Here is a 24662-nt window from a genome sequence, read left to right as displayed (position 1 = left end):
CTGTCCCTTACTTAAGTAGTATTCTCCTTGTACGATATATCCTTGTACGATAACTCTCCATCCACTGGGGGATGGAGAGATGGATCAGCAGTTAAGAGCATTGGCTGTCCTTCCAGAGGACCCGAGTTCAATTCCCAGGAACCACATGGTGGCTCACAACCATCTGTAATGAGATCTGGTGCCCCTTTCTGGCCTGCAAGCATACATGCAGACAGAACACTATACATAAAAAGCATGAACCACAACACCTGGCTTAAAAAAAAAAAGATATAACCACCGTGTCAGCTTTTTAAAACACTATATTTATTCTTTTTTAGATTTAGTTATTTTATACCTGCATGTATGTATGTGTACCATGTATGTGCCTGGTGCCAGCAAAGGCCAGAAAGTGTCAGATCTTCTGGAGCTGGACTCACAAACAGTTGTGAGATGGCATGTGGGTGCCGGGACCTGAATCTGGATCCTCTGGAGAGCAGCCAGTGCTCTGACCTGCTGAGCCATCTTTCCTGCCCCATCACCATAAGACAAGGCAATAAACCTCACTGGAAAACGATCTTTCGATGCAAAGAAAGTGACAGAAAAAACTGTTTGATGTCAAGATAGTTGGCTTTAGCTTCTAAATTCCATGTTATGACTTACAAATATAAACTGTTAATAGGGACTGGGGTGCAGTTAAGGGATACAACACTTGCCCAGCACGCATGCAAGTGTGTTAAACTCAAGCCTGAGTTCAAACCCATTGAGTTCAATCCTCAGAACCCATGCGGGGAAAGAACCAACCCCCTCCAAGTTAGACTTCTGCAGAAACAAACATAAAATAACTAACTAAATACAAAAATAAATGTTAAAAAGTCAAATTTTAAAAAAGAAAATAGCTGAGCCTAGTGACACATGCCTTTAATCCCAGCACTCACGGACAGAGGCAGGTGGATCTGACAGCCAGGGATACACAGAGAAACCCTGTCTCAAGGAAATAAAACCAACCAACCAAAAACAAAATAAAATGAAACAACAAAAACCAAACCCAAACCTGTCAACAATACAAAAAGGACAAATGAATGACTACAAAGATGGTTCTTTTCAACACGAGTTGTCAAACATTCAGTTGGGAAAGCGTCCTCAGCAACAGCTCAGAGTGCCAACAGATGGTGCCAACCATGCTAGGCCCTGTTCTCAATGCTTTCAGAATCTATTCATTGACCATTAGCAGAAAGGGCACTGACTTCACAGCCTATGAGGAAACTAAGACAACAAGAGGCTAAGTAACCAGCTCAGGAGTCAGGTAATAGAGCTGGAATTTGAACCAAAGCTTCAAATCCCTTTTTTTGTTGTTGTTGTTGTTTTTTTCCTGAGACAGGGTTTCTCTGCACAGAACTCTGCAGACCCAGACAAGGTTGGCCTTGAACTCAAGAGATCTACCTGTTTCTGCCTCCCCAGTGGGGGTGGGCACCACCATGTCCAACCCTCAACTCCGCATTCTGTACATTACTGATGTGGCTCTTCCAGATAAGACATGAAGACTACAGCTACACTGAAAGAATCCCACAAAGAAGAGAAAACACCACAGCAATCTACAAAACAGTCAGAGGACACTAGCAATTCTAGTAATTATAGGTAGATAAGCTGGAATAAAAGTACTCAAGGGATTGTCACCACTTAATTTAAACATGTGGGTGCTGGGAATTGAACTTGGGTCCTCTGGAAGAACAGCTAGTGTTCTTAATCTCTGAGCCATCTCTCCAGCCCTTCAAGGAGCACATTTTAAAATAAGCTTTATGTAAGGATTTATAAACTACATAATAACTTCAGTTAAGCAAATTCTATCCAAAGTTACCCTCCTAAACAAAATAGAGACTTTCGCCGGGCAGTGGTGGCGCACTCGGGAAGCAGAGGCAGGAGGATCTCTGTGAGTTCGAGGCCAATCTAGCCTACAAGAGCTAGTTCCAGGACAGGATCCAAAGCTACAAAGAAACCCTGTCTCGAAAAACCAAAGCAAACCAAATAGAGACTTTGCATTGTTGGTGGGAGTGCAAACTTGTATATCTACTTTGGAAATCAGTATGGCAGTTTCTCAGAAAATTGGGAATCAATCTACCTCAAGACCCAGTAATACCATTCTTGAGCATATACCCAAAGGACACAGACCCACACCACAACAACATTTGCTCAACTATGCTCATAGCAGCATTATTAGTAATAGCCAGAACCTGGAAATGACCTAGTTGCTCCTCAACCATAGAGTGGATAAAGAAAGTGTGGCATTTACACAATGGAGTACTACTCGGGGGTAAAAATGACATCTTGAAATTTTCAGACAAATGGATGGAACTAGAAGAAACCATCCTGAGTGAAGTAAGACTCAGAAAGACAAACATGGAATGTGCTCACTCAAAAGTGGATATTAGATATGAAGCAAAGGACAACCAGCCTACAGTCCACGACCCCAGAGAAGCTAGGTAACAAGGAGAACCATAAGAGAGGCACACATGGATCCCCTTGGGAAGGGAAAATAGACAAGAAAGCCATTATGGGGCTAGCAAGAAACCTCAAACCAGGAAAATTCCCAGGAATCCATAAGGATGACCCAGCTAAGACCCTAAGCAATAGCAAAGAGGGTACCTGAACTGGCCTTCCCCTGTAATCAGATTGATGACTACCTTAATTGTCATCACAGAAACTTCATCCAGCAACTGATGGACGCAGATGTAGAGATCCACAGCTAGCACTGGGCTGAGCGCCCAGAATCTAGTAGGAGAGGGAGGAGCAATGATAAGAGCAGAGGGATCAAGACCATGATGGGGATACCCACAGAGACAGTTGATCTGAGCTAGTGGGAGCTCACTGATTCCCGAATGACAGTGGGGGAACCCGCACAGGCCCAAATTAGGCCCTCTTAATGGGGGTGATAGTTGTGTTGCTGGGGCAATCTGCGGGGTGACTGGCAGTGGGACCAGGATTTATCCCCAGTGCTTGAACTGGCTTTTTACAAGCCATTCTCTTTGGAGGGATACTTTGCTCAGCCTAGATATAGAGGGGAGGGCCTTGGTCCTGCCTCAGAGTGATATGACAGACTTTGTTGACTTCCTATGGGAAGCCTCATCCTCTCTGAAGAGTGGATAGGGGTGGGGTGGGTGAACGGTGAGGGGAGCAGGAGGTGTAAAAGAGGGAACTGGAATTGTCATGTAAAATGAGAAAAGATTGTTTTAAAAAATTACAAATACAAAAAAGGGATAATACGTAAAACAAAACAAAAAAACAGAACAGAGAGTTTTTAGAGACAACACACTCTTTAAAATTTACTCTAGCAGGGAGCGGTAAAGCGCACCTTTAGCCCTAGCCGTCAAGAAGCAGGCAGAGCTCTCTAAGTTTCAAGCCAGACTGGTCTATATAATGAAGTCCAGACCAGCTAGGAGAGCGCTCTCTATAAAACAACAAAAACAAACAACCAAAAAAAAAAAAAACCCAAACAAAAAAGTTTACTCTAGGTGTTGGGGTTTAGCCAGCAGCTGAACCTATGATAGTTGGCACAAGGCTCTGGGTTCAATCCCAGCACCACCCCCACCCCCAAACAAGTTTACTCTGAAAGAATACTTGCACATCCCTGTGAAAGCAGACTATCAACATTATGACTGCTTCAGTGTGTCCGGTTCCCAGAGTTGCACTACCACTACTGCTTTCCGCGCAGAAGGAGCGAAATGCTGCTGTGTAGCCGGTGGAAGTAAAGGATCAAAACAAAGCATTTATTCTTCTACAAAGGCTCTTTACTTAGAATGACAGTTAGACAAATGGCCTTGTTTGTGAAAATTAATAAAATAGAGTTATCGGTATTCCAGCAGCTCAAAAAGTTCTTTATATCAGGAGGAAGGAAAAGAAAAAGCTCTCCCCTATGCATTGGTAACATCAGTAAGAGGCACATTACAGAGCTCCTGTCATTTCCACTTAAATGATGACATTTCACAATACCTGATACAATTGATGGTGAACTGAGACTATTCTGGAAAACATAAGTAATTTCCTTTCCTTAATACATCTTACTGAACAATTTTTAGAAATTTTATTTGCAACAGGTTCTTACTATGTAGTCCATCCCAGACTGGTTTTGAATGTAGTATCCTTCCACCCCAGTCTGCCAAGAATTGTGACCACAGGTGTCCCCACCCTGGCTTTCCCTATGAATCTCAATGAGCAGTTTGTTTCCCTACAATTTACTGGATTAAAGAAGCAAAAGTAGGGAGGGAATCACAGACATATAACACGTGTCCCTCTTCCATACATGAGAAAACAGTGTTATGCAAACCAGGCTATTACCAAAGCTCACCAGGAGGTCTCAGGACAACTTCAGAAGAATGGAAAGAGCCCTTGAGTCTACTCAAGATCTCAAGTCTACTCCAGGCTCTGGCATTACCTACTTTAGAAGTCCTGAGTCCAGCCAAGCACTGATAGTTTATAGGCCCTAATTTTCCCCTCTATTAAATGAGAAGGCACTAACTATGCATTAAAGAGTTAACTATAATTCTAAATATTGGTTTCTGGGCTCTTACTTAATGTAAGCAAAGATAGGCTACTTTTAATGACTAGTCAGTTATGCATACACACTAAAAACTTCAGTGTTTTCTGTACTTGGTAATTCTCACCTGACAATACATGATGACTGAGAAAGGTCAGAATTAAACTCTCAAATGCAAAGCTATGCATATCTGGTAGCCACTTACTTATTAACTAAGATGACTAATTTCAAGCTACTCTAGGCTAGCTTTCTTGTGTTCAAAAACAGGGCAAAGACCATCATCATAAGTACGGGTAAAAGTATATTCAGATTAATAAGACGTGATATAAATGGTTTAATTTTGAAATACTCCAAAGTAACATTACTCTCCACTTATGTATTTCTAGTTCCTGAATAAAAACACCATAGTTGAGCTTACAGAGAGACTTCATAAGGACTATCTCACCAAACACTTTGACAGTCCTACGAGACAGAGTGAGACCTTTAATCATCACAATCAAGAGGAGCTTGGAACGCTGGGTAATTTACCAATCACTACTTAGTAAGTGTTGAAGCCCAGACTTTAATCCAGGTCATCTGATTTAAAATTTAATGATCTTTCTGCATGCATTGGCCTTTAACCTCATGAGGCAGAGACAGGTGGATTGTGAATTTGAGGCCCTTCAGGGCTACAGAGTAAGACTTTGTCTCAAAATCCTAAAAGAGGGATTTGTGTCAAAGTTAGGAAGACAAAAACAAACAAAGGATAACACAACAAACAGAACATGAGATTTGGGCTGGGTGTGGTGGCACATGACTTTAACGAGACAGGAGGTTCTTTGTGAGTTCCAGGACGGCCAGAGCTACATACAAGAGTCTGTCTCAAAAAAAAAAAAAAAAACAAAACAAAACAAAACAAAACAAAAAAACCCAAGAGAAAGAAAAGGAAAAAAAAAGGAATTTGGTATTTGTGTAATCAATAAGTAAATTTACTAGATTTTAAAATTAATGATATATCAAACTTACAATTCCACTTGCCAAAAAACTTGTCACCTCGTTTCAAAGACAAGTGTCAACAATTTGTTAACTCAAAAACTACGAATAATCTGAGAAAATCAGATGAAACTAGCTGCAGTTAGATTGGTGAGCAGCATTGAACCATTTGCTAGAGTAGTTCAGACATGAGTTTATGTCTGAACTACTGCCACTTAATAAGTTAAGTTTCTCCCCTAAAATCAGACCCACTGACAACACAGTTCATAAATAGTAACAGCTGGAATACAGATGGGCCCAGAACTTGGGAGGCAGGCATGATATCTGAGTTCAAGATAGCCTGGTCTACAGAGAAACTCTGTCTCAAAAGAATAAAACAAAACAGTTGGAATGCTAAATTCTTCACTATGCCAAGAGAAATACCGGGAAAGATCTCTAAATGACCAGTCTGTCAAAATGTCTACAAACATCAAGGAAGAACTGAAAGTCAAGACAAGAAATTATACTGCCAATATACATGCACAGCGCCAATCTATGCATGATTTCTTTCTTTCTTTCTTTCTTTTTTTGATGGGGTAGAAGAAAAGCAAAGGATGGCTAGGAAAAATCAACTGAGAGTCAGAAGTGTTAGGTATTAGGAGACACAAGCCCATACACGCTTTTTGAAATTGTAAAGATTTTTAAGTAGACCACCCTGCCTTGCTGCAAAGTACTTCCAACTGCAGTGAAATACAAAATTTGGGGATTAGGGGTTTGGAAAGGGCAGAGAACCCTTTCTCTGACAGCTGGAAGAAGAGCCAAGGTTCACAGTAAGAGCTCTGAAAGACGAAAGCCCCTTCCTTTGGCAATTCTGTACCGTCAAGACACCCTCATGCCTGCGCTTCATGGGGACGAGAAACAGCGCATTGAAAGGTCCTGGAGAGGAGCTCGGTCATCAGCTCATTTCATCAGGACACTCCGGGAGGAGGGTGCTCTGGAGAAGCCAAGGGCAGCTTCCAAGCCTGGAACGAACGGTCGGGAGCGTCTGGGGCCAAGGTCCCGGTAACCAACCGCGGAGAGGTGTCCCACATAACCTGGCTACAGTCAGGCTGACACAGCCTGTCAGCAGTGACCTGAAACACTCCTCAAGTGGAAAACAGCGTGTTCTGTATCTGCACCGCCCAAGTGTGAGAGCCACGGAAGAAGTCGAGCTGGGGAGTGCGCCCCCGACTCCCGCTTTCGCCTACCTACCCGCTCAGACCCCGGCTTCTCCGGATCTCAGGATCCTGGAAGCGGCTCCCAGCACCGACTCTCACACCCGCCGCTGGGCTCCGGCCAACCGGAACTCACTCGCGTCACTTCCGGTCCTGTCCCCCGAGGAGCCCGCCTCCGAAAGAGAAATGTTCCACCTTCCTTGAGGCAACCCGAGAGGGTCCTCGCGGGATTTCGGTTCGGCTTTCTCAATTCGTATCCTGTGGGTGTGACAAGAGGAAGGATGACTGCGCTTTGTAGTTCCTGATCCGGAACTAGTTTCTCTGGAAACCCGGAAGAAGTGGTTGGCGCGCGCGAAGCCTGTTCCTTGTTCAGGAGCGGAGAACCACAAGGCGTGAACGACAAGTAGTGCTTCAGGTAAGTCTCGGTTCCTTCCAGGACGATAGAGAGGAGAGGAGTGCAGTTCTCTCTCTACCGGAACGTATCTTACCATCTTATGCCACAGTCTGCTCTCTTTTAGCTACCACATAAACTGTCTTAGTCTTGCCCGGTCTGCAAACCTTCCTTTGGAAGAAGAAACCAAGATGCTGCGAAGGGATAGAACCCAGAATTTTAGTGTCGAGCAAAGCCTTCTCGTTTAGGTGGCGTTGGTACGCTGTCCTAGCGTGAGAAAATGGAGAGCAGGCAGGACACTGTAAATACAAAATGTCCGTTTTCGAGTTGTTCAGCCTGCTCCGACAGGGAAAGAATTCTAAGGATGGATTCAAAAGTACTTTTATTTATTGGTATTGTGGTGCATGCACTTTGTGCATGCTAGGCAAGCGCTCTACATGGAGCTTGTTAATCCCATAGATGCGAGGAGAAAGACCATCGACCCATATCATAGCCAAATTAATTAAAGCAGGCTTTTTTAATTTGTGTACATGCGCAGTCTTTCCCTCGTGGAGTGACTCGGGAGATCAGCATTGGACTTGGGAAGAGAAGGAGCTTCACAGTTCAGGAGTCGAATGTTTCTAAGTGGGGCATTTGGCAGGCAGATAGTCAGGGGTTGCGGAAGCAAACCATAAGCATAAACCAAGTAGGTCCTAAGAGCCTTCCGAAACAAAGGCATGACTTCCATTTCCAGGAAGAGACAAGTACAGAGCCCTTTGTAGTTAAGGTTATAGGTGGGAGCAGGGCGGTGGTAGCCCAGGTCCTTAGTCCCATCATTCGGGAGGCAGAGGCAGGCAGATCTCTGTGAGTTCGAGGTCAGTTCTGGTCTACAGAGCGAGTTCCAGGACAGGCACTAGAGCTACACAGAGAATCCCTGTCTTGAAAAACAAAAACACACAAACAAAAAGTTATAGGTGGGCCACAGCTCAATCCTTGAGAGACAAATTTAATCATAAACAGAAACTAATATAGTTTTGTTTTTACTATAAGATGGCTTTCAAGTCGAAGATGGAGGCAGGCGGGTTTATCACTATACCTCATCAAGTTGCCCTGTCTGGTCTTGAACTTGGGATGCTCCTCCCTTAACAACTTCCCTCAAAGATTGGAGTTAGCAAAGTTAGAGGTTTTTGATAAGAAATAGTTAGGACACCGTCGATAGAAATAGTGGAGGTGGGCTTACAGCAATAAACACAGCAGGATTTGGTGACTGGTGCTATTGGAACACAGGAGGGAAAGTACAGATTTTTTTAAAAGTCAAGAACACAAGCCAGGGCTACACAGAGAAACCCTGTCTCAAAAAATAAAGGAAGAACACACAAAAGGTGTAATGCTCTTTACCCTGGGTTTGATGATCAGCAAAAAGAACTCAATCAAAACAAATATAAAAAATACTTGTAAACTCTGGGTGGTGAAATCTAACAGAAACTGGAGATCCACATGGTCAAAGCACCCTGTATGTGAAGGGATTTGGGAATAAATGAAATTGTTCATCTTGGTGCAGGATAGAAAGGAGACTGTAGGGACATGGGAAGAGGGATGAACCCCTCACTCTGGAATCTGGTCGAAGCCTTTTACCTGGGAGAAGCAAGCATGCTAACACAGCTAACAACTGCTTAAAGCCTGTGTCCCTCCCAGTTGTCTAGGAATCTCACGTGAAACCCCATTTAAAGGGAAAGAACTGTGTCCCAAGACTCTGTACAACCCTAGTGGCTTCTGATTGTTTCGTTGGTTAGTTTGAAGACAGATGTCTCTGTGTAGCCCTGGCTTCCCTGGAACTCACTTTGTAGACAAGACTGGCCTCCAACTCACAGAGATCCACCTGCCTCTGTCTCCCCAGTGTTGTGATTAAACACATTGGCCACTGCCACGCTGCAGACTTCTGTTGTTGTTTTTTTTGTTGTTGTTTTGTTTTTTAAGCAGGTTATAATTCTATCCAAGACACCTGTCCAAAGAGAGAAAGAGGAGAGAGTGAAAAATAATGTTTCTTGGCAGCCATCCTTTTAAGGTGTAACTTGAAAACCATCAAAATGATCTATGTGGCTAAGGCTAAGACAGTGTGAGTCTCCGTGCCTAGGAATGTCTTGCTTTCTGGGACTTTTTTAAGACAGGGCTTCTGTGTAGCTTTGGAGCCTATCCTGGAACTAGCTCTTATAGACCAGGTACTGGCCTCAAACTTAAAGAGATCCGCCTGCCTCTGCCTCCTTAGTCCTGGGATTAAAGGCGTGTGCCACTACGGCCTGACAGACTCTTCTTGAGCACATGTTCACATTTGGTTGTGTCTTAGGGAAGATACTGGATCTGTCTTGTCTGTCTGAGTGTTTCTGGGAGCCATTTCTAACTGGAGGTTTCTCTCCTGCCTGCCAGTTCCCAAATAACCACTCTGAGACTGAACATTGATTACAAACTAGCTGGTGGCTCAGGCTTGTTGCTAACTACCCTTTACATCTTAAATTAACCCATTTCTGTTATTCTATATTTTACCACAAGGCTCATGCCTTGTTACCTCACATCCTACTTCTCCAGCGGCTGCTGGCATCTCCCCAACTCCATCTTCTTTCTACTTGTATCTTTGCTTGCATTTCCCTCCTGGCTCTATTCTGCCTTGTTGTTGGCCAAATCAACTTCTTTATTAGCCAACAGTAATAAAACATATTCACAGCATACATAAGGGCATACCACATCATGTGTCTTTTTCTCTCAACCCTTGAGCTTGAAAGTCTATGTTTAATAAAATCTTGAGCTACTTTTGAAATTCTTTCTGTGATGAAGTCACAAATCCCAGTTTTGTTTGAGTTGAGTTCCCTAAAAGATGAAAGGAATTCCTGGGAGTGACAGTGTGTTGCGTGTCTCTGGTCCCTGTTTAGGGACAACCTGACTGACTTTATTGCTGTCAAGGCCAGCTGGAAGCAGGAGGAAGTCACCTTTGTTTTGAGAGCTCTCTCTTGAGGCTTTGCCACAGTGCCTGGAGCATAATGAGTCCTCAGAGAGTACTGATTGGCTGCTTGGTTGGTCTATTGATTGGTTGATTGATTGGAGAGGATTGGAAAAGAGCTTATAGACCAGTGCTGTCTTTATTGTGATTCTTACTTGGCCCCAAACACACACGAGGCTGTTGAAAGATGCATCAACTTGTCTGGTTTTGCAGGTTTCTTCAATAATAACAGTGTCCTCTCTCCCAGTTTGATGGAGTGGTCGCTAGCCACTTTGAGATTGTTGAACCTTAGAACTGAATATTTAACCATAAGTTGAATGTACCTAACTATATGACACTAGTGGCTACCACATTGGACAGCATAGATACAGACAGAAGGACCAACAATATAAGATTGTATAATATTATCCATATTTCCAGGCAAATACCAGGTAGTTTTTCTTAGGATACTATAAAAGTATCAGATAGGTAAGGTGAGCATTGGGTCAGAGTCATGTTAAATGATTTAAAGAGGAAGATTTAAAGTTTTAAAAGTCATTAGGGAGGGGTGCACAACACTCAGTGAAACCCAAAAAGATACAACTGTGGTGGCAATGACAATGTCTGGTTTTTTGAGACGGGTTTCTCTATGTAACCCTGGCTGTCCTGGAACTTGCTCTGTATACCAGGCGACCTTGGACTCACCTACCTCTGCCTTCTGAGTGCTGGGATTAAAGGTGTGCACCACCACTGCCTGGCAAATGCCTGGTTCTTTAGCACTTTTGGTAGCATAGGGGAAGAGGGGGACCAGTACGTGATGATTAGGAGAAGCAGATAATTGAGGTTGGAATTGAAAGAAGAAAATTATGCCATGGTGGGTCAAAAATTTTAGAAAGGAATTTTTTAAAAATATATTTATTTATTTATTATGTATACAATATTCTGTCTGTGTGTATGCCTGCAGGCCAGAAGAGGACACTAGACCTCATTACAGATGGTTGTGAGCCACCATGTGCTTGCTGGGAATTGAATTCAGGACCTTTGGAAGAGCAGGCAATGTTCTTAACCTCTGAGCCATCTCTCCAGCCCCAAGGAATTTTTTTTTTTAGGTTGGAAAAATGTAAAGAACCCGTGAAGTAGATCATTGCAAATAGCGTAGCCCAGGAAGTTATCAGAAGAGATCTGATGAAAACACTCTTGGTGAAGCAGGCTAATTAGAAGGCCCAAAGAAGAGGGTTTTATAGAGACACTTATTTTACTGGGTTGTTAAAGGTTGTCTGTGAGACTGACTATGAGCAATGTCAAACCCTGAGCTTATTGGTTTGCTTCTAGTGAGGATGCAGAGAAAGAGAGACAGACTGGAACACCCATGAGAGGAGTTAGTCTGAACAATCTGAGTTTTATTAGTGACCTCATGAAGTGTAGGGCCTGAGTAGGACGTTTTCATTGTTCTCTCCTTACCCTGCTTGTCACTGATGCACGGATTTTTAAATGAGATCGAGCAGCTTTTTGTAATGGCTGTTAGCTTTTTTAGAATTCAGCCATATCGTCTCTGATTGATCCTCATTTTCTCATCTTTAAAAATGAGAGTTAGAGCTTCCTTTTAATGTTCAGAACAATAAATATATCGCCCTAAGTAACTGATGGTCTGAAGATGGGTGAGCTTCTTTGAGAGTTTACATTGCTTTGGAGCTATGCATACCTTGGTAAATTGCATACTCATTAAAGGATATTGAGTCAGCTGTGGTCGAGGATGCCTTTAAGCCTTGCACCCAGGAAACTGAGGCAGGACAATCACAACATGCTAGGTTCAAACCTAGAGTCCTCCTGCAACTTCCTGCATGCTGGGACTACAAGTGTGAACCACCATGCCTGGGCCAAGGAATGAGTTTTGAGGAGACATGAACTACTTTGAATCCTAATCCTTGTCTACAAGGCTTAGTACCAAGTGTGATGTAAAGTCCAAGCTTGGGCAGGCACTTACTGAGCAGCTGTGCTTCTGTGTGTGCTTTTCATTCTGGCAGTCTTTAGTCATAGTTGGGAGATCCTCTTCTTTATAACCTCCTAGCTTTATTCCTAGTTGTGTACTGACAAAAGCAGTTCTATTTAATTTATTTATGTAGTTATTGAGACAGGGTCTATGTAGCCCTGGCTGTTCTGAAATGCTCTATGTAGAACAGACTCTACCTCCCAAGTGCTAGGGTTAAAGGCATGCACCCCCCCACACCAATGTGAATCCATTTTAGTTGACAAATGTATCGGTAAAGGTTGTAGTATATTACCCATCCTGTAGTAGACACTTTGTAGAGAGGTTAACTTTCCTTGGTCTGGTATATGGTATATTTGCTTACTTTGCCACCTAGAAATTGTGAGGACTACTAATTCCACCTGGCAGACAGCTACCAAACATCTGCTTTATTAGACTTCTCTTGGTTTTAGTTTCTCTGTTCCCCCACCCTTCTTTGGGGCTGTTGAATGCTTGAGTCATTAAAATCTGCGTACAATGTATACCTTGAAAAGAGTTATGAAGAGGGAGCTAGGTTTGTGGGCACATACCTGGAATCCCAGCTACTGGGAAGACTGAGGCAAAAGGATCGTGATCATGTTCAAGAGCAGTCTAGGCTACTTAGCAAGATGCAGTTTTAAGCAGCAGAAGCAGGGGTGAGTCTCACCAGTGCAGAGTCCTTACCTAATATGCAGGAGGCCCTAGAGCAGTGGTTCTTACCCTGTGGATCATGACCCCTCTGGGTTTGTACAACCCTTTCACAGGGGTTGCATAACAGATATTTATATTACGGTTCATAACAGTAGCTAATTTGCAGTTATGAAGTAGAAACGAAATAATTTTATGGTTGTGTGTGTGTGTGGGGGGGGGGGGTGTTCCACAGCGTGAGGAATTGTGTTAAAGTGTCAGTGAAGTTGTTTTTTTTTTTCTTTTTCTTTTCCGAGACAGGGTTTCTTATTCTCTCTAGTTTGGGAGCCTGTCTTGGAACTAGCTTGCGCAGACCAGGCTGACCTTGAACTCACAGAGATTTACCTGCCTCTGCCTCCCAAGTGCTGGGATTAAAGGCTTACCCACCACTGCCTAGCTGTAGTTGTTTTTTTTTTTTTTTACCCTAGCCCCATGCTGGAATGCCAAAATGTAGTTGTTGGTTTTACTCTTTATGGGCCCGCCACCCAACCCCAATTCAATACACACTCAGAGGTTTAATTCTACTTGTGATTGCCCGACCTTGGCTTGTTTCTAGCCAGCTTTTCCTAAATTACCCTATCTACCTTTTACTCTGGGCCTTTTCCTTTCTTTATTTCTGTATATCTTACTTTAGCTCTTATTCCAATACTGGCTGACCCCTAGCATCTCTCCATGTTCTCTTGCTCCTCCTCTTCTCTCTTCCCAAATTTCTTCTATAATTCTCTCTGCCTGCCAACCCCGCCTATCGTTTCTCCTGCATTGCTATTGGCTGTTCAGCTCTTCATTAAACCATCAGGTGTTTTAGACAGGCAGAGAATCAACAGTCTCACAGAGTTAAACAAATGCTTTAGAGGATGGGTAGTATACTATAACCTTTACCTGTAGGGTTGTCAGTTAAAATGGATTCACAACCAGATGGGTGGTGCGTGCCTTTAACCCTAGCACTTGGGAGGTAGAGGCCAATTTCAGGACAGCCAGGGCTACACAGAGACCCTCGATAATCAAATAAATAAAATCGAATTGTCTTTGCCAGTGAAAGGAAGAAAAGGGGTCAGTGAACTGCCACACTAGGAAAATGTGCTTGACCCCCTAGCCTGACAACCTGAATTCAACTTCCTGGACCCACACAGTAGAAGAGAACACACACTGGAGGAAAGTGGCCTCTGACCTCCATACATTCTCGTCCATGTGAGTGCACACCCTATCTGGAAAAAGAGAGAGGAGAGAGAGACACACAAAGAGAAAGGCATTGCTATTTAATTTCTGCTTTAATCACTGTAGACTTAGACTCTGGCTAAGTTGTGTGCGTTCTCTTTATGTATATTTCTATCTCTCTCTGATTTCCTTAGCTAACCTAATAGAAAAGTCAGGCTTTTATTTAATCATTTCCATTTATTTCAGCACTCTGAAAGGTCTGTGCTTCTAACCAAGTCTAATCCAGACATCTAGTTTGATGCTCTTTTTCAGGAGCTTGGTGCATTGTTACTATCTTTCTTAGATTCAGCACAGCACCACCAGCCCTGGATGGCTGCATCCCTGAAAAGTACTCATGTTGTAAATAATCTGACATTTGGATCAGAGTTTTTGTAGTATAAAGTCATCTCTCAGTTTGAGAGCTAATACTGACAATGTCATGTAATCATATGAATAATCAAAGCACGCATACTGACTCTTAAACGCTTGTAATTACTAATTCACTTGGGTTTAAATAGATAGCTGAACCATCTAAAGTTTCTACTATAAACTTTGACCTGCATTTCAACTACATAGTTCATGTGGCCACCTGATGTACAAATGAGCTTTATGGTATGTATCTCTTTAGTGACTAAGAACTGTAATTGAGGATTTGATGGAGTACTTGCCTAGCATCCATGAAATGATGGGTTTGATTCCCAGCATCACATAAAACCATTCATGGTGGCATATTCCTGTAATCCCAGCACTTGGGGTGTAGAGGCAGGAAGATAAGTTATTGGTCAGCTCTGTCTTCCTGTGGAGTTCAAAGCTAGCCTGGGCTATGTAAGACCCTCTTTCAAAAACCAAACCAACAACAAAACAAACAAAAAACTGTCTCTGAAGGAATCAGTTGTTCTAGGACATGCCTATAGTTCCAGCACCACTGAGGTTGGAGGGTCAGAAGTATGAAGCCAGCCCGGGTGACATAATGAGATCCTGTCTCAAAAAAAAAAAAAAAAGCCGATCCCAGTCTGTCATTGCTTAACTCAAAATATTCTTCATACCAATTCCCGTAGGAATATGATATAGATCTTGGTGGCTAGCTTCAGAAATGTAATCTAATAGTTTTGAGCAAGGCAGAGGGAATGGGAGAAAAGGCAAGGCCTGCCAGAGCCATGCTCTCTACGCTGGAGCTGGCCAGAGTCCCTTCACTTAGCATATGTTAACATGTATTTATGAAGAATAATAGGGAAATTTATGCTAAAATAAGTGTTCCTATCCATTTAGGTCGTGTATTGTACAGTTCTTAGAGTGTTACTTAAGTACTGTAAAAATGGTGGCTTCATGCTTGGACACTACACTAGAGGAAGAAACTGATGGTTGTTCCCATTACCATAGAAATCCAAGCCAGGCTGGTTGTTCAAATCCCAGCATTTGGAAGGTTAAGGCCAGAGGGTTGTGCAAGGCCTGTCTGGGTTCCAGGGCATGGTGTACTACAGGATGTGACCCTGTTAAAGGTGGGAAGGAGTGAAAGGAATTCAATGCCTCTAGGATAGCTACACTTGTAGAATTACTGAATTTAAGAACCCACTTCAAATACTTTGTGTTCAGATGTAACATGAATTTGTATTAGGATCTTGGATAAGTTTCCATCCATGCTCATTTCCAATGCTGAAACTTCGCTTATAGCATCTTGACTCATGGCCTAGTGCACCTCCTACAGGCTTACTATGACAGTGAGAACCACTGACTTATGAAGACAGAAATTTACATTGCTTTCCAGAGTTAGTTTTTATTGCTTTAGGATCCTTGAAGGGGGTCCCTATAGGTGTCATGCAGCACGGAAGCAAACCATGTCAAGAAATAAGAATGGAAACAGAGTGCAGATTGACCTCATCAACCTGGATCAGACTTCTGACAGTTCACTGTCAGCATATTTAAATACAGTACAATTTGGGGAAAGGTTTCCAGGCAACAATTAGTCCAATTCCAGGTGTGCGATAAAGCTTAAATTTGTGACTACATAGAAAGTCTTACAAAGTACATGTGACCGTGAGGGTGGGTTCTATAGCAAAAAGATCTAGAATCTAGTGTGGTCTCTGATTGATAGCATAGAGGTCAGCCGGCCATAAAGTACTTGTGACATCTATTCTAAGGATAGGGAATGGTCTAGGGAGGGAAGAGTCTGGAATAACCATTCTGGAGAATTAGGGTAAGGTCTGTCCCTTTGGTTAGCAGCAAAAAGGTCACCAGATTGTTGCTTTCTGGATGGAATGTAAGTATTTGGTTTGTATCTCTTCCATTGAGGAGACATGCACCTGTGTGATTAACATTCCTGGTTCTCTTAAGTGCTTCTCTGTGAGTACAAGGACCACTGGATCCCCAACAGTTCTTTTTTGATTTTTTGTTTTGTTTTTCGAGACAGGGTTTCTCTGTGTAACAGCCGTAGGTGTCCTGGAACTCACTCTGTAGACCAGGCTGGCTTTGAACTCACAGAGATCCGCAAGACTCTGCCTCCCAAGTCCTTGGATTAAAGATGAGCTCCATCAGTGCCCAGCTCCCTCAACAGTTCTTTACGCATATTGGCCAAGCCATCATTTCCTTTTCCCGTAGAATTTAAGGAAGACTGAATGGTAGGGTTTTTAACTGAAGAGTCTGCTGACTATTCAAAATGGCCCAAACTATTCCTTGTGGATCTTTGAATCATCTAGTACTTGGGGATGGATGGAAGCAGGGTCTGTGCATAAGACCCACAATGCATCTTGTCTTTCCTCTGTTTGACTTAGTGTGGTTCTCAAATATTGCTTGTTGCTTGTAGGTGGTTTATCTGAATAGCTTGAAACCCTAGTTTTAGATAACAGTTTTTTTCTTTTCCCTTAAGGTACTCTTCAAATTCTTGGTTATGGAGTATTTGGCTCATCCTGGTACACTCAGCTTGGCTGCTGGAGTTGCTTGTGGCATGTGCCTGGGCTGGGGCCTCCGGGGTCACATTGGCATGTTACCCCAGAACTCAACAAGTGAGACAAATGGAGACATCAAGACAGAAACCGAAGCAAGCATTCCTGGGGAGAGTGGGGAGTACAAAATGATTCTTGTGGTTCGAACTGACCTAAAGATGGGGAAAGGGAAGGTTGCTGCCCAGTGTTCTCACGCTGCTGTCTCTGCCTACAAGCAGATTCAGAGGAAAAACCCTCAAGTGCTCAAAGAGTGGGAGTACTGTGGCCAGCCCAAAGTGGTGGTCAAAGCCCCAGATGAAGAAACCCTCATTGCATTACTGACCCATGCCAAAGTGTTGGGACTGACTGTAAGTTTAATCCAAGATGCTGGACGTACTCAGATTGAACCAGGCTCTCGAACTGTCCTTGGAATTGGGCCAGGACCAGTAGAGCTAATTGATGAAGTTACTGGCCACCTAAAACTTTACTAGATGAGCTTTTATGTAATGGTGATTCTGTCTAAAAAGTATGAAGCCTGTCAGTAACAATAAAAGCTTAATTCTTGCTCCACTTTAAAATATGTTCCCATGTTCTTCTATCATGTACTGGACCATTAATATCTTGAGTTTAAAATACTTTTGACGGGCTAGAGAGTCGTTTCAGTGGTTAAGAGCCTTTGTTGCTCTTGCAGAGGACTCTGGTTCAGTTCCTAGTTATCGGGATGGCAGTTCACAACCACCGTAGTTGCGGTTCTCAGGCATCCAACACCCTTCCTCATCTCTTCAGTAACTAGGCATACATACAGGCAAAACCACTTCACACATAAATCTGAAGAGTAAACGCACGCCTTGCATCCCAGCTCTTTTGAGGCAGTGAGTTTGAGACCAGCCTGGTCTAGAGAGCTAGTTCCAGGACAGCCAAGGCTACACACGGATGCCCTGTCTCAAAAAAAAACAAAGCAACAAAAAAAGGAATAAAAATACACTTTTTAAATGCTCGAGTGATAGATGCTAGAACAATGATGACATTGGGTGGGAAAGGAGCCATCTTTCCCGTGTATAATTAGGTATCTGTGTGTTGATTACTCCAGTCAAACCATGCTGCTATTCCTGGCCTTTTTTGAGGACCTGGTTCAAGAATCATGGCAGTTTTTCCTTGAATGGCCGATAATCTTTTTTAATTAAGAGATCATTGCATGGACCCATCATGCAATACGTTAGACTTTATCTAGCTGAATGTTTTGGAGATGGCATTTCTCCTGCCTTGACCTCCCAGATGCTGGGACTGAAAGCATCAGTCATCATATCCAGTTAATTTCTATTTCAAAGTTGAAATTTTATGACCTGTGTAGCATTTTGATGCTTATTTCCGATCCGCTTGGATAAAGATACTTCACAGTAGTTCTAATATACAAGCTATAAAAATTCCTTTACATCAATGGTGAAACCAGTGAGTTTGTGAACTTTATGGACTCTGAACGTGGAAATGTGAGAATTTATGGTCACTAAAGGACTGTAGTTGTACGCAATCTCTCCTAAAATGTCAGGAACTAAATAATTTTATTACTTAAGGGCACTTTTTCTGACTAACCTGGAACTGTGTGGAACAGGCTGACCTTGAACTCAAGAGGTTCTCCTACCTCTTTCTCCCAATGCTGAGATTAAAGGCTTAGCCAGCATACTTGACTACATAAAGCTTTCTTGACAGTATTGCTAGAATCCATTGTTCTTGGTAGCTCCAGAAGATTGACAGTTATTTCTACGTTCACTATATCCTTTAATACTATGATGTCAAGGAGTGTAAGGTTGTAAGTGGAAACTAGGCAGAGTGATTAAACCATAGGCAGTTTCCAAGTTATAATGCTTGGCGCATTTTTATCATGCAGAAGCATAGATGGTTCAGGAGCAGTTTACACTGAATGATGCCACAGTAGCAACAGTTTCTAAACAGAATGTTTATACAGGAGTCGAGTGATGCAACCACCTGTAACTGAGTTGAACTCAACTTAAATACAATGGTTATGACTCAGGTAATTTATGAGACTTGCTGCAGACTACAGCATGACTCCACACTGACAGACTGCATTCCCAGCAGGATGTCTGGGGTAGCTGATTCAAGGACCTGTAACAGTGAAAATTGTTAATTCTGGTAACAAATCACAGTATTTGTTCACCTGTTCTTGATGCGTATTTCATACGCTCTTATCAAATAGCTCTCAAGGCATACTCTACAGAGCCCAAGGAGTCTTTATGTGACTGTATATTAGCTTGAATGAAAGGTATTGTCTTTTCTCTATCTAGTGTGCCCACTGATGGTCTACTTGAATGAGTAGTCATAGCTTACACAGTCCCACGTTGTAGTAGTCTCACTCGTCCTGAAGAAGCAGTTAAAAAGAGCAGTGCTTTTTCCTAGCATATGTAGGGGAGGGGCTTTGAGAACTGCAGAATGCAGGACAAGGGAGTCTTCAGAGAAGTCCTGGTAGGCTGCCCATGCTTCAGTAGATGGTCCAACATACAACTGCACATAAGCACTGACTTGGGAGAAAGTGGGGGTGTTAGGATCATAGTAAATTGAATACATGTATGAAATTCTAAATAAAAATTATTAAAATCATTTTTTACCCACGACTACTCATGTTAATGTCTGGTTGTCTAAAAGGCTAGTATATAGTGTCACTTATTTGTGAACTCAGTTTCATGGAATATTTTTACTTTTATAAGAACTGAAACAAGAGGCTGGGAAGTTAAAATCTTGAAAAGAACCCATGTTTGGTTTCTGGCTCGTAATGTTTCAGAGGATCCAGCATCCTTTTGTGGCCTCAATGGGCACCAACACTCAAGTTAACGTACTTATATAGACGAGCACACACATATAAACTTAGGGCTACTGAGTTGGCTCAGTGGGTAACTGGGTTTGATCCCTGGAACCTACAAAGCTGTCCTCTCATTCCTCTTGAGTGCCATCGCACTGAGCCACAGACAATAAAAAAATTAATAAAACCAACCAACCAGGAACCAGGTGTGGTGGCTTATTCTGCAATCCCAGCACTTTGAAGGCTGAGACCAGAGAATTTCTCCAAGTTCCAGGTTAACAGCAAGGTTCTTGTCTCTAGAATAAGAGAAAGGGATTATAATTGCCCCAAACCCACATGTGACAGTTGGTAAAAAAAAAACCTAAATGCGCTAGCCAATTCAAGAAAAACTGGAAGAAGTTTGGAGAACTTTTTCAGCCTCTCACACATCAGTGTTTGGGAACTGAACCATAGCAGCACAAAAGAACCCCAACTCGCTGCAGTGCTGGGGATCGCTCTCAGGCCTCACACACCAGGCAAAGCACTCCTCTGCTCCATACAGCAAATGAATGTTTTCTACATCGATATACAGAGCTTTGGTTTTTTGTTTTTTTTTCATTGTCACTGACAGAAATGACCAACTAAAGTCCAGTAGTTTGGTAGACAAGGCTCAGAGAAAGATGGTGGCTGTACTAGAAAAAGACCTAGAAGTGATACTTGCTGTTGCTCTAATATGTCCATGAGTACATAGTTGTTAACCACTAGCAGAGTTTGTTTATGTAGTGGCTATTTTTATATATCAGAAGATCAGATAGCTTGTCACAGAATTTCTCATTCGTCTTCTCATTTCTTAGTTCCAGCAACATTTAAGAACTGTTTAGTACAGTTTTACGTTTCTTATTCTAGAACGTACCCCAGTGATAAACTCAAGAGAATGTTAGTGAAGATACCTTGGCTGGGCACTTTATGATTTGAAGATAACCTGACAGGTGGTGCATACTTATAATCCCCACATGCAGGAGGCTTAGAAGAAAGGATCTCAAGTTCAAGGAAGGCCAGCATGGACTATATATGGAGACCCTGAATCAACAAACCAATAGGTTAGAGAGAATGTACAATTAAGAGCAATAGAGCCTGGTTCAATTCCAAGCACCCACATGGCGACTCACAACCATCTGTATGTAACTCCAGTTCCAAAGGATCCAGTGCCCTCTGCTGGTCTCCTTGATAATGAGGCACTGATATGGTGCATGAACGTAGAGGCAGGCAAAACACCCATACATATAAAATAATTTGCCCAGCAATTCTGAAAAGCACTTGGTACACTGATAAGAGAGTCAGCAGCCTGCTGATTGGCTGGCACATTACCAAGGTTTGTTTTATGTGTTGCCCAACACGGACAGTTTTAAGTGGCAACATGGCATCACAGGATAACACTACATGATTAGAACAGCGAATCTGTCGGGGAAAAATATCCTCAATAAAACAATTAAGAAAATAGAGTAGGGCTGGAGAATGGTCAGTGTTTAAGAGCAATGACTGCTCTTCCAAAGGACACAGGTTCAACAGGTTCAATTCCTAGCATCCACAGGGTACCTTAACTCCTATCTCAGGGGATCTGAGCTCCTCGAGGTTCTGGCTTCTGAGGGAACTATGCACATGGCATACAGACATACATATAGGCAAATCACCCTTACACATAATAAATACGATATTTCAAATTTCTTCTATTCAAGAAGGGAAAATACAACATCATTCCACAACTACAGGAAAAGTTAACAAACTGACTTATATATCTCTTGATTCCTTATGATGAAAGGTAGAAAGAGATCTGGGAACATCATGTAGCTCTGGCCTGAACAGGCCACATTTTCACTATGACAAACAAATGGTTTTCACGTTAACACAAATTTCCAATGGGTGTGTGTGTTAAAAAACTGTGAAGCTTAGGTAATTTGCCTGAGTGTTATAGAGCAATATAAGCTAGGCACTAAGGTAGAGAATTAAGTCATAATGAAATAAGTTTAATATTTTTAGCCATGGTAAATATTTAAATTTGGTACTCTTTAAGCTCATGATAAGAAATGTCATGCTAACTACTTTTAAAAAATACACTTTTATTTCAAGTTAATGTAACACGATTTAGTTAGGTGAAAATGCTTAAAACCTTGAAGTGCCACTTCATTAAAATGCTGGAAACATGACAAGTAGCCCAGTATTTAATTTAGAAACTGCTTTTAAGACTAAAGCATAAACTTTCTCAACTATACGCATGTAAATGACAAAATGCACGATTTTCTCCATAATTCCCTCTATGACACCCTGTAATGAATGCTCTTGCAGCATCCAGTATGAAACCATGGAAACCTCCGTTCTTCTGGTGTGAGATGTATTTAATTAAATACTGCAGTTCTACATGTTATTTCCACAGTCCAGTAATTTATTTTAAATTGGAGTAATTTCAAATTCCACAAACAAAACTGAAGAACAACAATATTTTGTTTGAATTCTCTCTTCTGTACACTCAGTGATCTAAAACACCACAATATCCAACATACACAAACCTCAGGGAAGGGTTAGTAAATACACACGTGTGGAATCATGGTGCTCTTTGTTCCTGAATGGAATGGTCCCACAGAAAAAGCACAGGATACAGCACAACATGAGGGCACCTGTTACACATGAAGTGAGCAAAACACACTAGCATTTTCTATATGCGCAATGGGGAAACCTGCATAGGTTAAAGGGCCTTTTATGCTCATTTAAAAATCATCAGGCAAGTTGTCTGTATGCATTTTCAAATAATTTGGAGAGCGCTGTGATCCAATGTAGCATATGCTGATTAGTGTTGTCTTTGTTGGCATTGACAGTCTTGCATGGTCACATACCAGTATTTTCACTTTAGCTTTTCTTTGAATAAAAGAGATTTAAATGCATTTAGACAATACATATTGAAAGCTGTTTACATACACTAAATTTAAGAGATTCAGTATTAGAGTTTCTTTGTTTCTTTAAACACTACAGAGTGCAAATCAGGTTCTTCACAAGAGATTGAATAGTAAGCAGTTCTTCAAAGAATGAGGGGGGAGAAAAAAGCCCACATGAATACTATTCCCCTTTGAAAAGAAGTTCTAATGATGCGGAATGTGAAAATAAGGTTTTAACATAGGCGATCCAAGTCTATAGTTAGAAACAAAAAAGTAGTCCTTCATGAAATAAAGGTTACGAGAACATGTTGCCTGTTTCCCCGTTTATAAACTGAGAAGTGGGTAGACGATGCTTCAGTATGAAAATAGGAGACTACAGGATCAGCTTCCATCTTACATGCTGTACCCAAAGCCAGGCTGTGGCTGCCCATATGGTGGTGCAGTGTAACCATAACCAAAAGGTGCCTGGGGAGGTACTGCCACACTGGGTCCTGCTGTTAGCATCAGCTGGGGCTGACCTAAAAGTGACACAGAGGAGGAGAATCTGTTAGCATCCAGGTTTAGCACTATAATCTTTCCCACTCTAGCAGCGCAATCACAATTCACTAAGTTGTGGGGGGGACTTTCGACTGTCCCGGTTTGGAATAGTCTCACCCTGAGAAGTTTCCTGTCTTAAAAAAAAAAGCCAATGGTGCAGGACTGAGGGCCACAACATCCTATATTTAAAGCAGTAACACATGCACATTTGACATTTATCAGGCCATACATCTGCCAACAAGCCTATTACATAATACACATTACATTTAGTGACTAAAATTTTAGCACAGGAAAACTTTACAAGTTGTTAATTTAAATTTCTGATTTTAAACATCTGAATGGTAATGAAACCTAATATGGTTCTAGCAAAGAATCCAGCGCTAATTTAGAGACAGCAATAGAAAAAACACATTCAAATATGCACTAGATATGCAATGCATTAGGCATGAAAAACATGAGAACGTATATACCTTCTATCAAATACTTGTTGATGAAGCTGAAATAGTTGCTGACCACATAGAGAAAACATGACATGTAAACAACTTTTAGAGAGAGAAACACAATACCTCCCTAGCCCTGCACATCATCTCCCGCTAGAACAGAAGCTATCTTTCTCCCAGCACAACAGGCTCCTTTCTTGTGGTACAACCAAAATTGTCTTCAGTAAGTTAGTTTTGGGGGTTTTTTGGAAACTGGCTTACCAAAGAATCACCCCTAGATTACCTTGAAAATTCTAACCCTAGTTCACTCAAACGCCATGAAGGCCAAGTCTGTGAATGCCTACTAAATAACCACAACTATCATTTTTTCCCTATTTCAAAGATGTCAAAACCTTATTTAACATGTTAGGTCTAACCAGCCCTTCATCAAAACTACCCTGTCCCCTAAATTCCTCCAAACAGTTTATCTGTAATAATAATAATAATAATGATTCCTATACTGTCATTTTCCTTAGTTGTCTGAGACAAAAATGATCATAATTTTATATTTCCTTCTAAAATACATCTGGCTATAAAACTTTTAATCATATTCCTCAACCCCAAGTTCACCAAGTATGAAATGCAAAGGGTAAGTAACCCGCACAGGCTAGTAGAAGAGGAAGTCAACTGCTTTAAATACTTTAGGGTTTGGACGTTCTACCTCTCTGGAAAGTTCTCAAATGGAAATTCAACCCCCATTCTCTGTCCTAGATAGATTTAAAGTGAGGATGGATTCTTTATGCAAAGCACACTGAAGACATCCATGGGATACTGGTTCTTCTAAAAAACGGAATTCATTGTTGTTTCTTTCTTACTGACTTAGAAACAAATAGATCAGTCATCAATCTAGCAACAGATGTTTTTTTTTTTTTTTTTGTTTTTCAAGACAGGGTTTCTCTGTAGCTTTGGAGCCTGTCCTGGAAGTAGCTCTTGTAGACCAGGCTGATTTCGGACTCACAGAGATCCACCTGCCTCTACCTCCCGATTGCCGGGATTAAAGGCGAGCGCCACCGCTGCCCGGCAATCTAGACCATCTTTAATAACTATTTTTGAGATATTCTATGCATGGAAAATTATTAGAGTGGAAAACATCAGAGAGTTTTAAACAGTC

The 24662-nt window shown here is 41.9% G+C and overlaps 3 protein-coding genes across 4 annotated transcripts in view; 1 reads left to right on the top strand and 2 right to left on the bottom strand.

Moving 5' to 3' along the window:
* The window catches only part of Vmp1 (vacuole membrane protein 1), a 100237-nt gene extending 93381 nt beyond the window's left edge, over positions 1–6856 (bottom strand). Inside the window, exon 1 of the mRNA XM_048446779.3 lies at positions 6710–6856. The gene's annotated coding sequence lies outside the window, so the exon portion shown is untranslated. The remainder of the gene's footprint in view (positions 1–6709) is intronic.
* A 67-nt stretch (positions 6857–6923) lies between these two features.
* Positions 6924–17395, top strand: Ptrh2 (peptidyl-tRNA hydrolase 2). The gene is made up of 2 exons (XM_048446663.3): positions 6924–7087; positions 16763–17395. The coding sequence occupies exon 2, from the start codon at positions 16784–16786 to the stop codon at positions 17306–17308; it is 525 nt and encodes a 174-aa protein (XP_048302620.2). The 5' UTR covers positions 6924–7087; positions 16763–16783; the 3' UTR covers positions 17309–17395.
* Positions 17396–22027: 4632 nt separating this feature from the next.
* The window catches only part of Cltc (clathrin heavy chain), a 61412-nt gene continuing 58777 nt past the window's right edge, over positions 22028–24662 (bottom strand). For both annotated transcript variants that reach the window (XM_087910140.1, XM_087910141.1), the window contains one exon: positions 22028–23053. In XM_087910140.1, coding sequence (XP_087766266.1) covers positions 22929–23053 — 125 coding nt within the window. In that variant the 3' untranslated portion in view covers positions 22028–22928. The remainder of the gene's footprint in view (positions 23054–24662) is intronic.

The sequence above is a fragment of the Myodes glareolus genome, chromosome 9 (genome assembly GCF_982192425.1).
Source record: "Myodes glareolus chromosome 9, mMyoGla1.1, whole genome shotgun sequence".
NCBI lineage: Eukaryota > Metazoa > Chordata > Mammalia > Rodentia > Cricetidae > Myodes > Myodes glareolus.
Note: the sequence above shows the minus strand (reverse complement) of the source record. Positions and strands in the feature narration are given on the sequence as shown.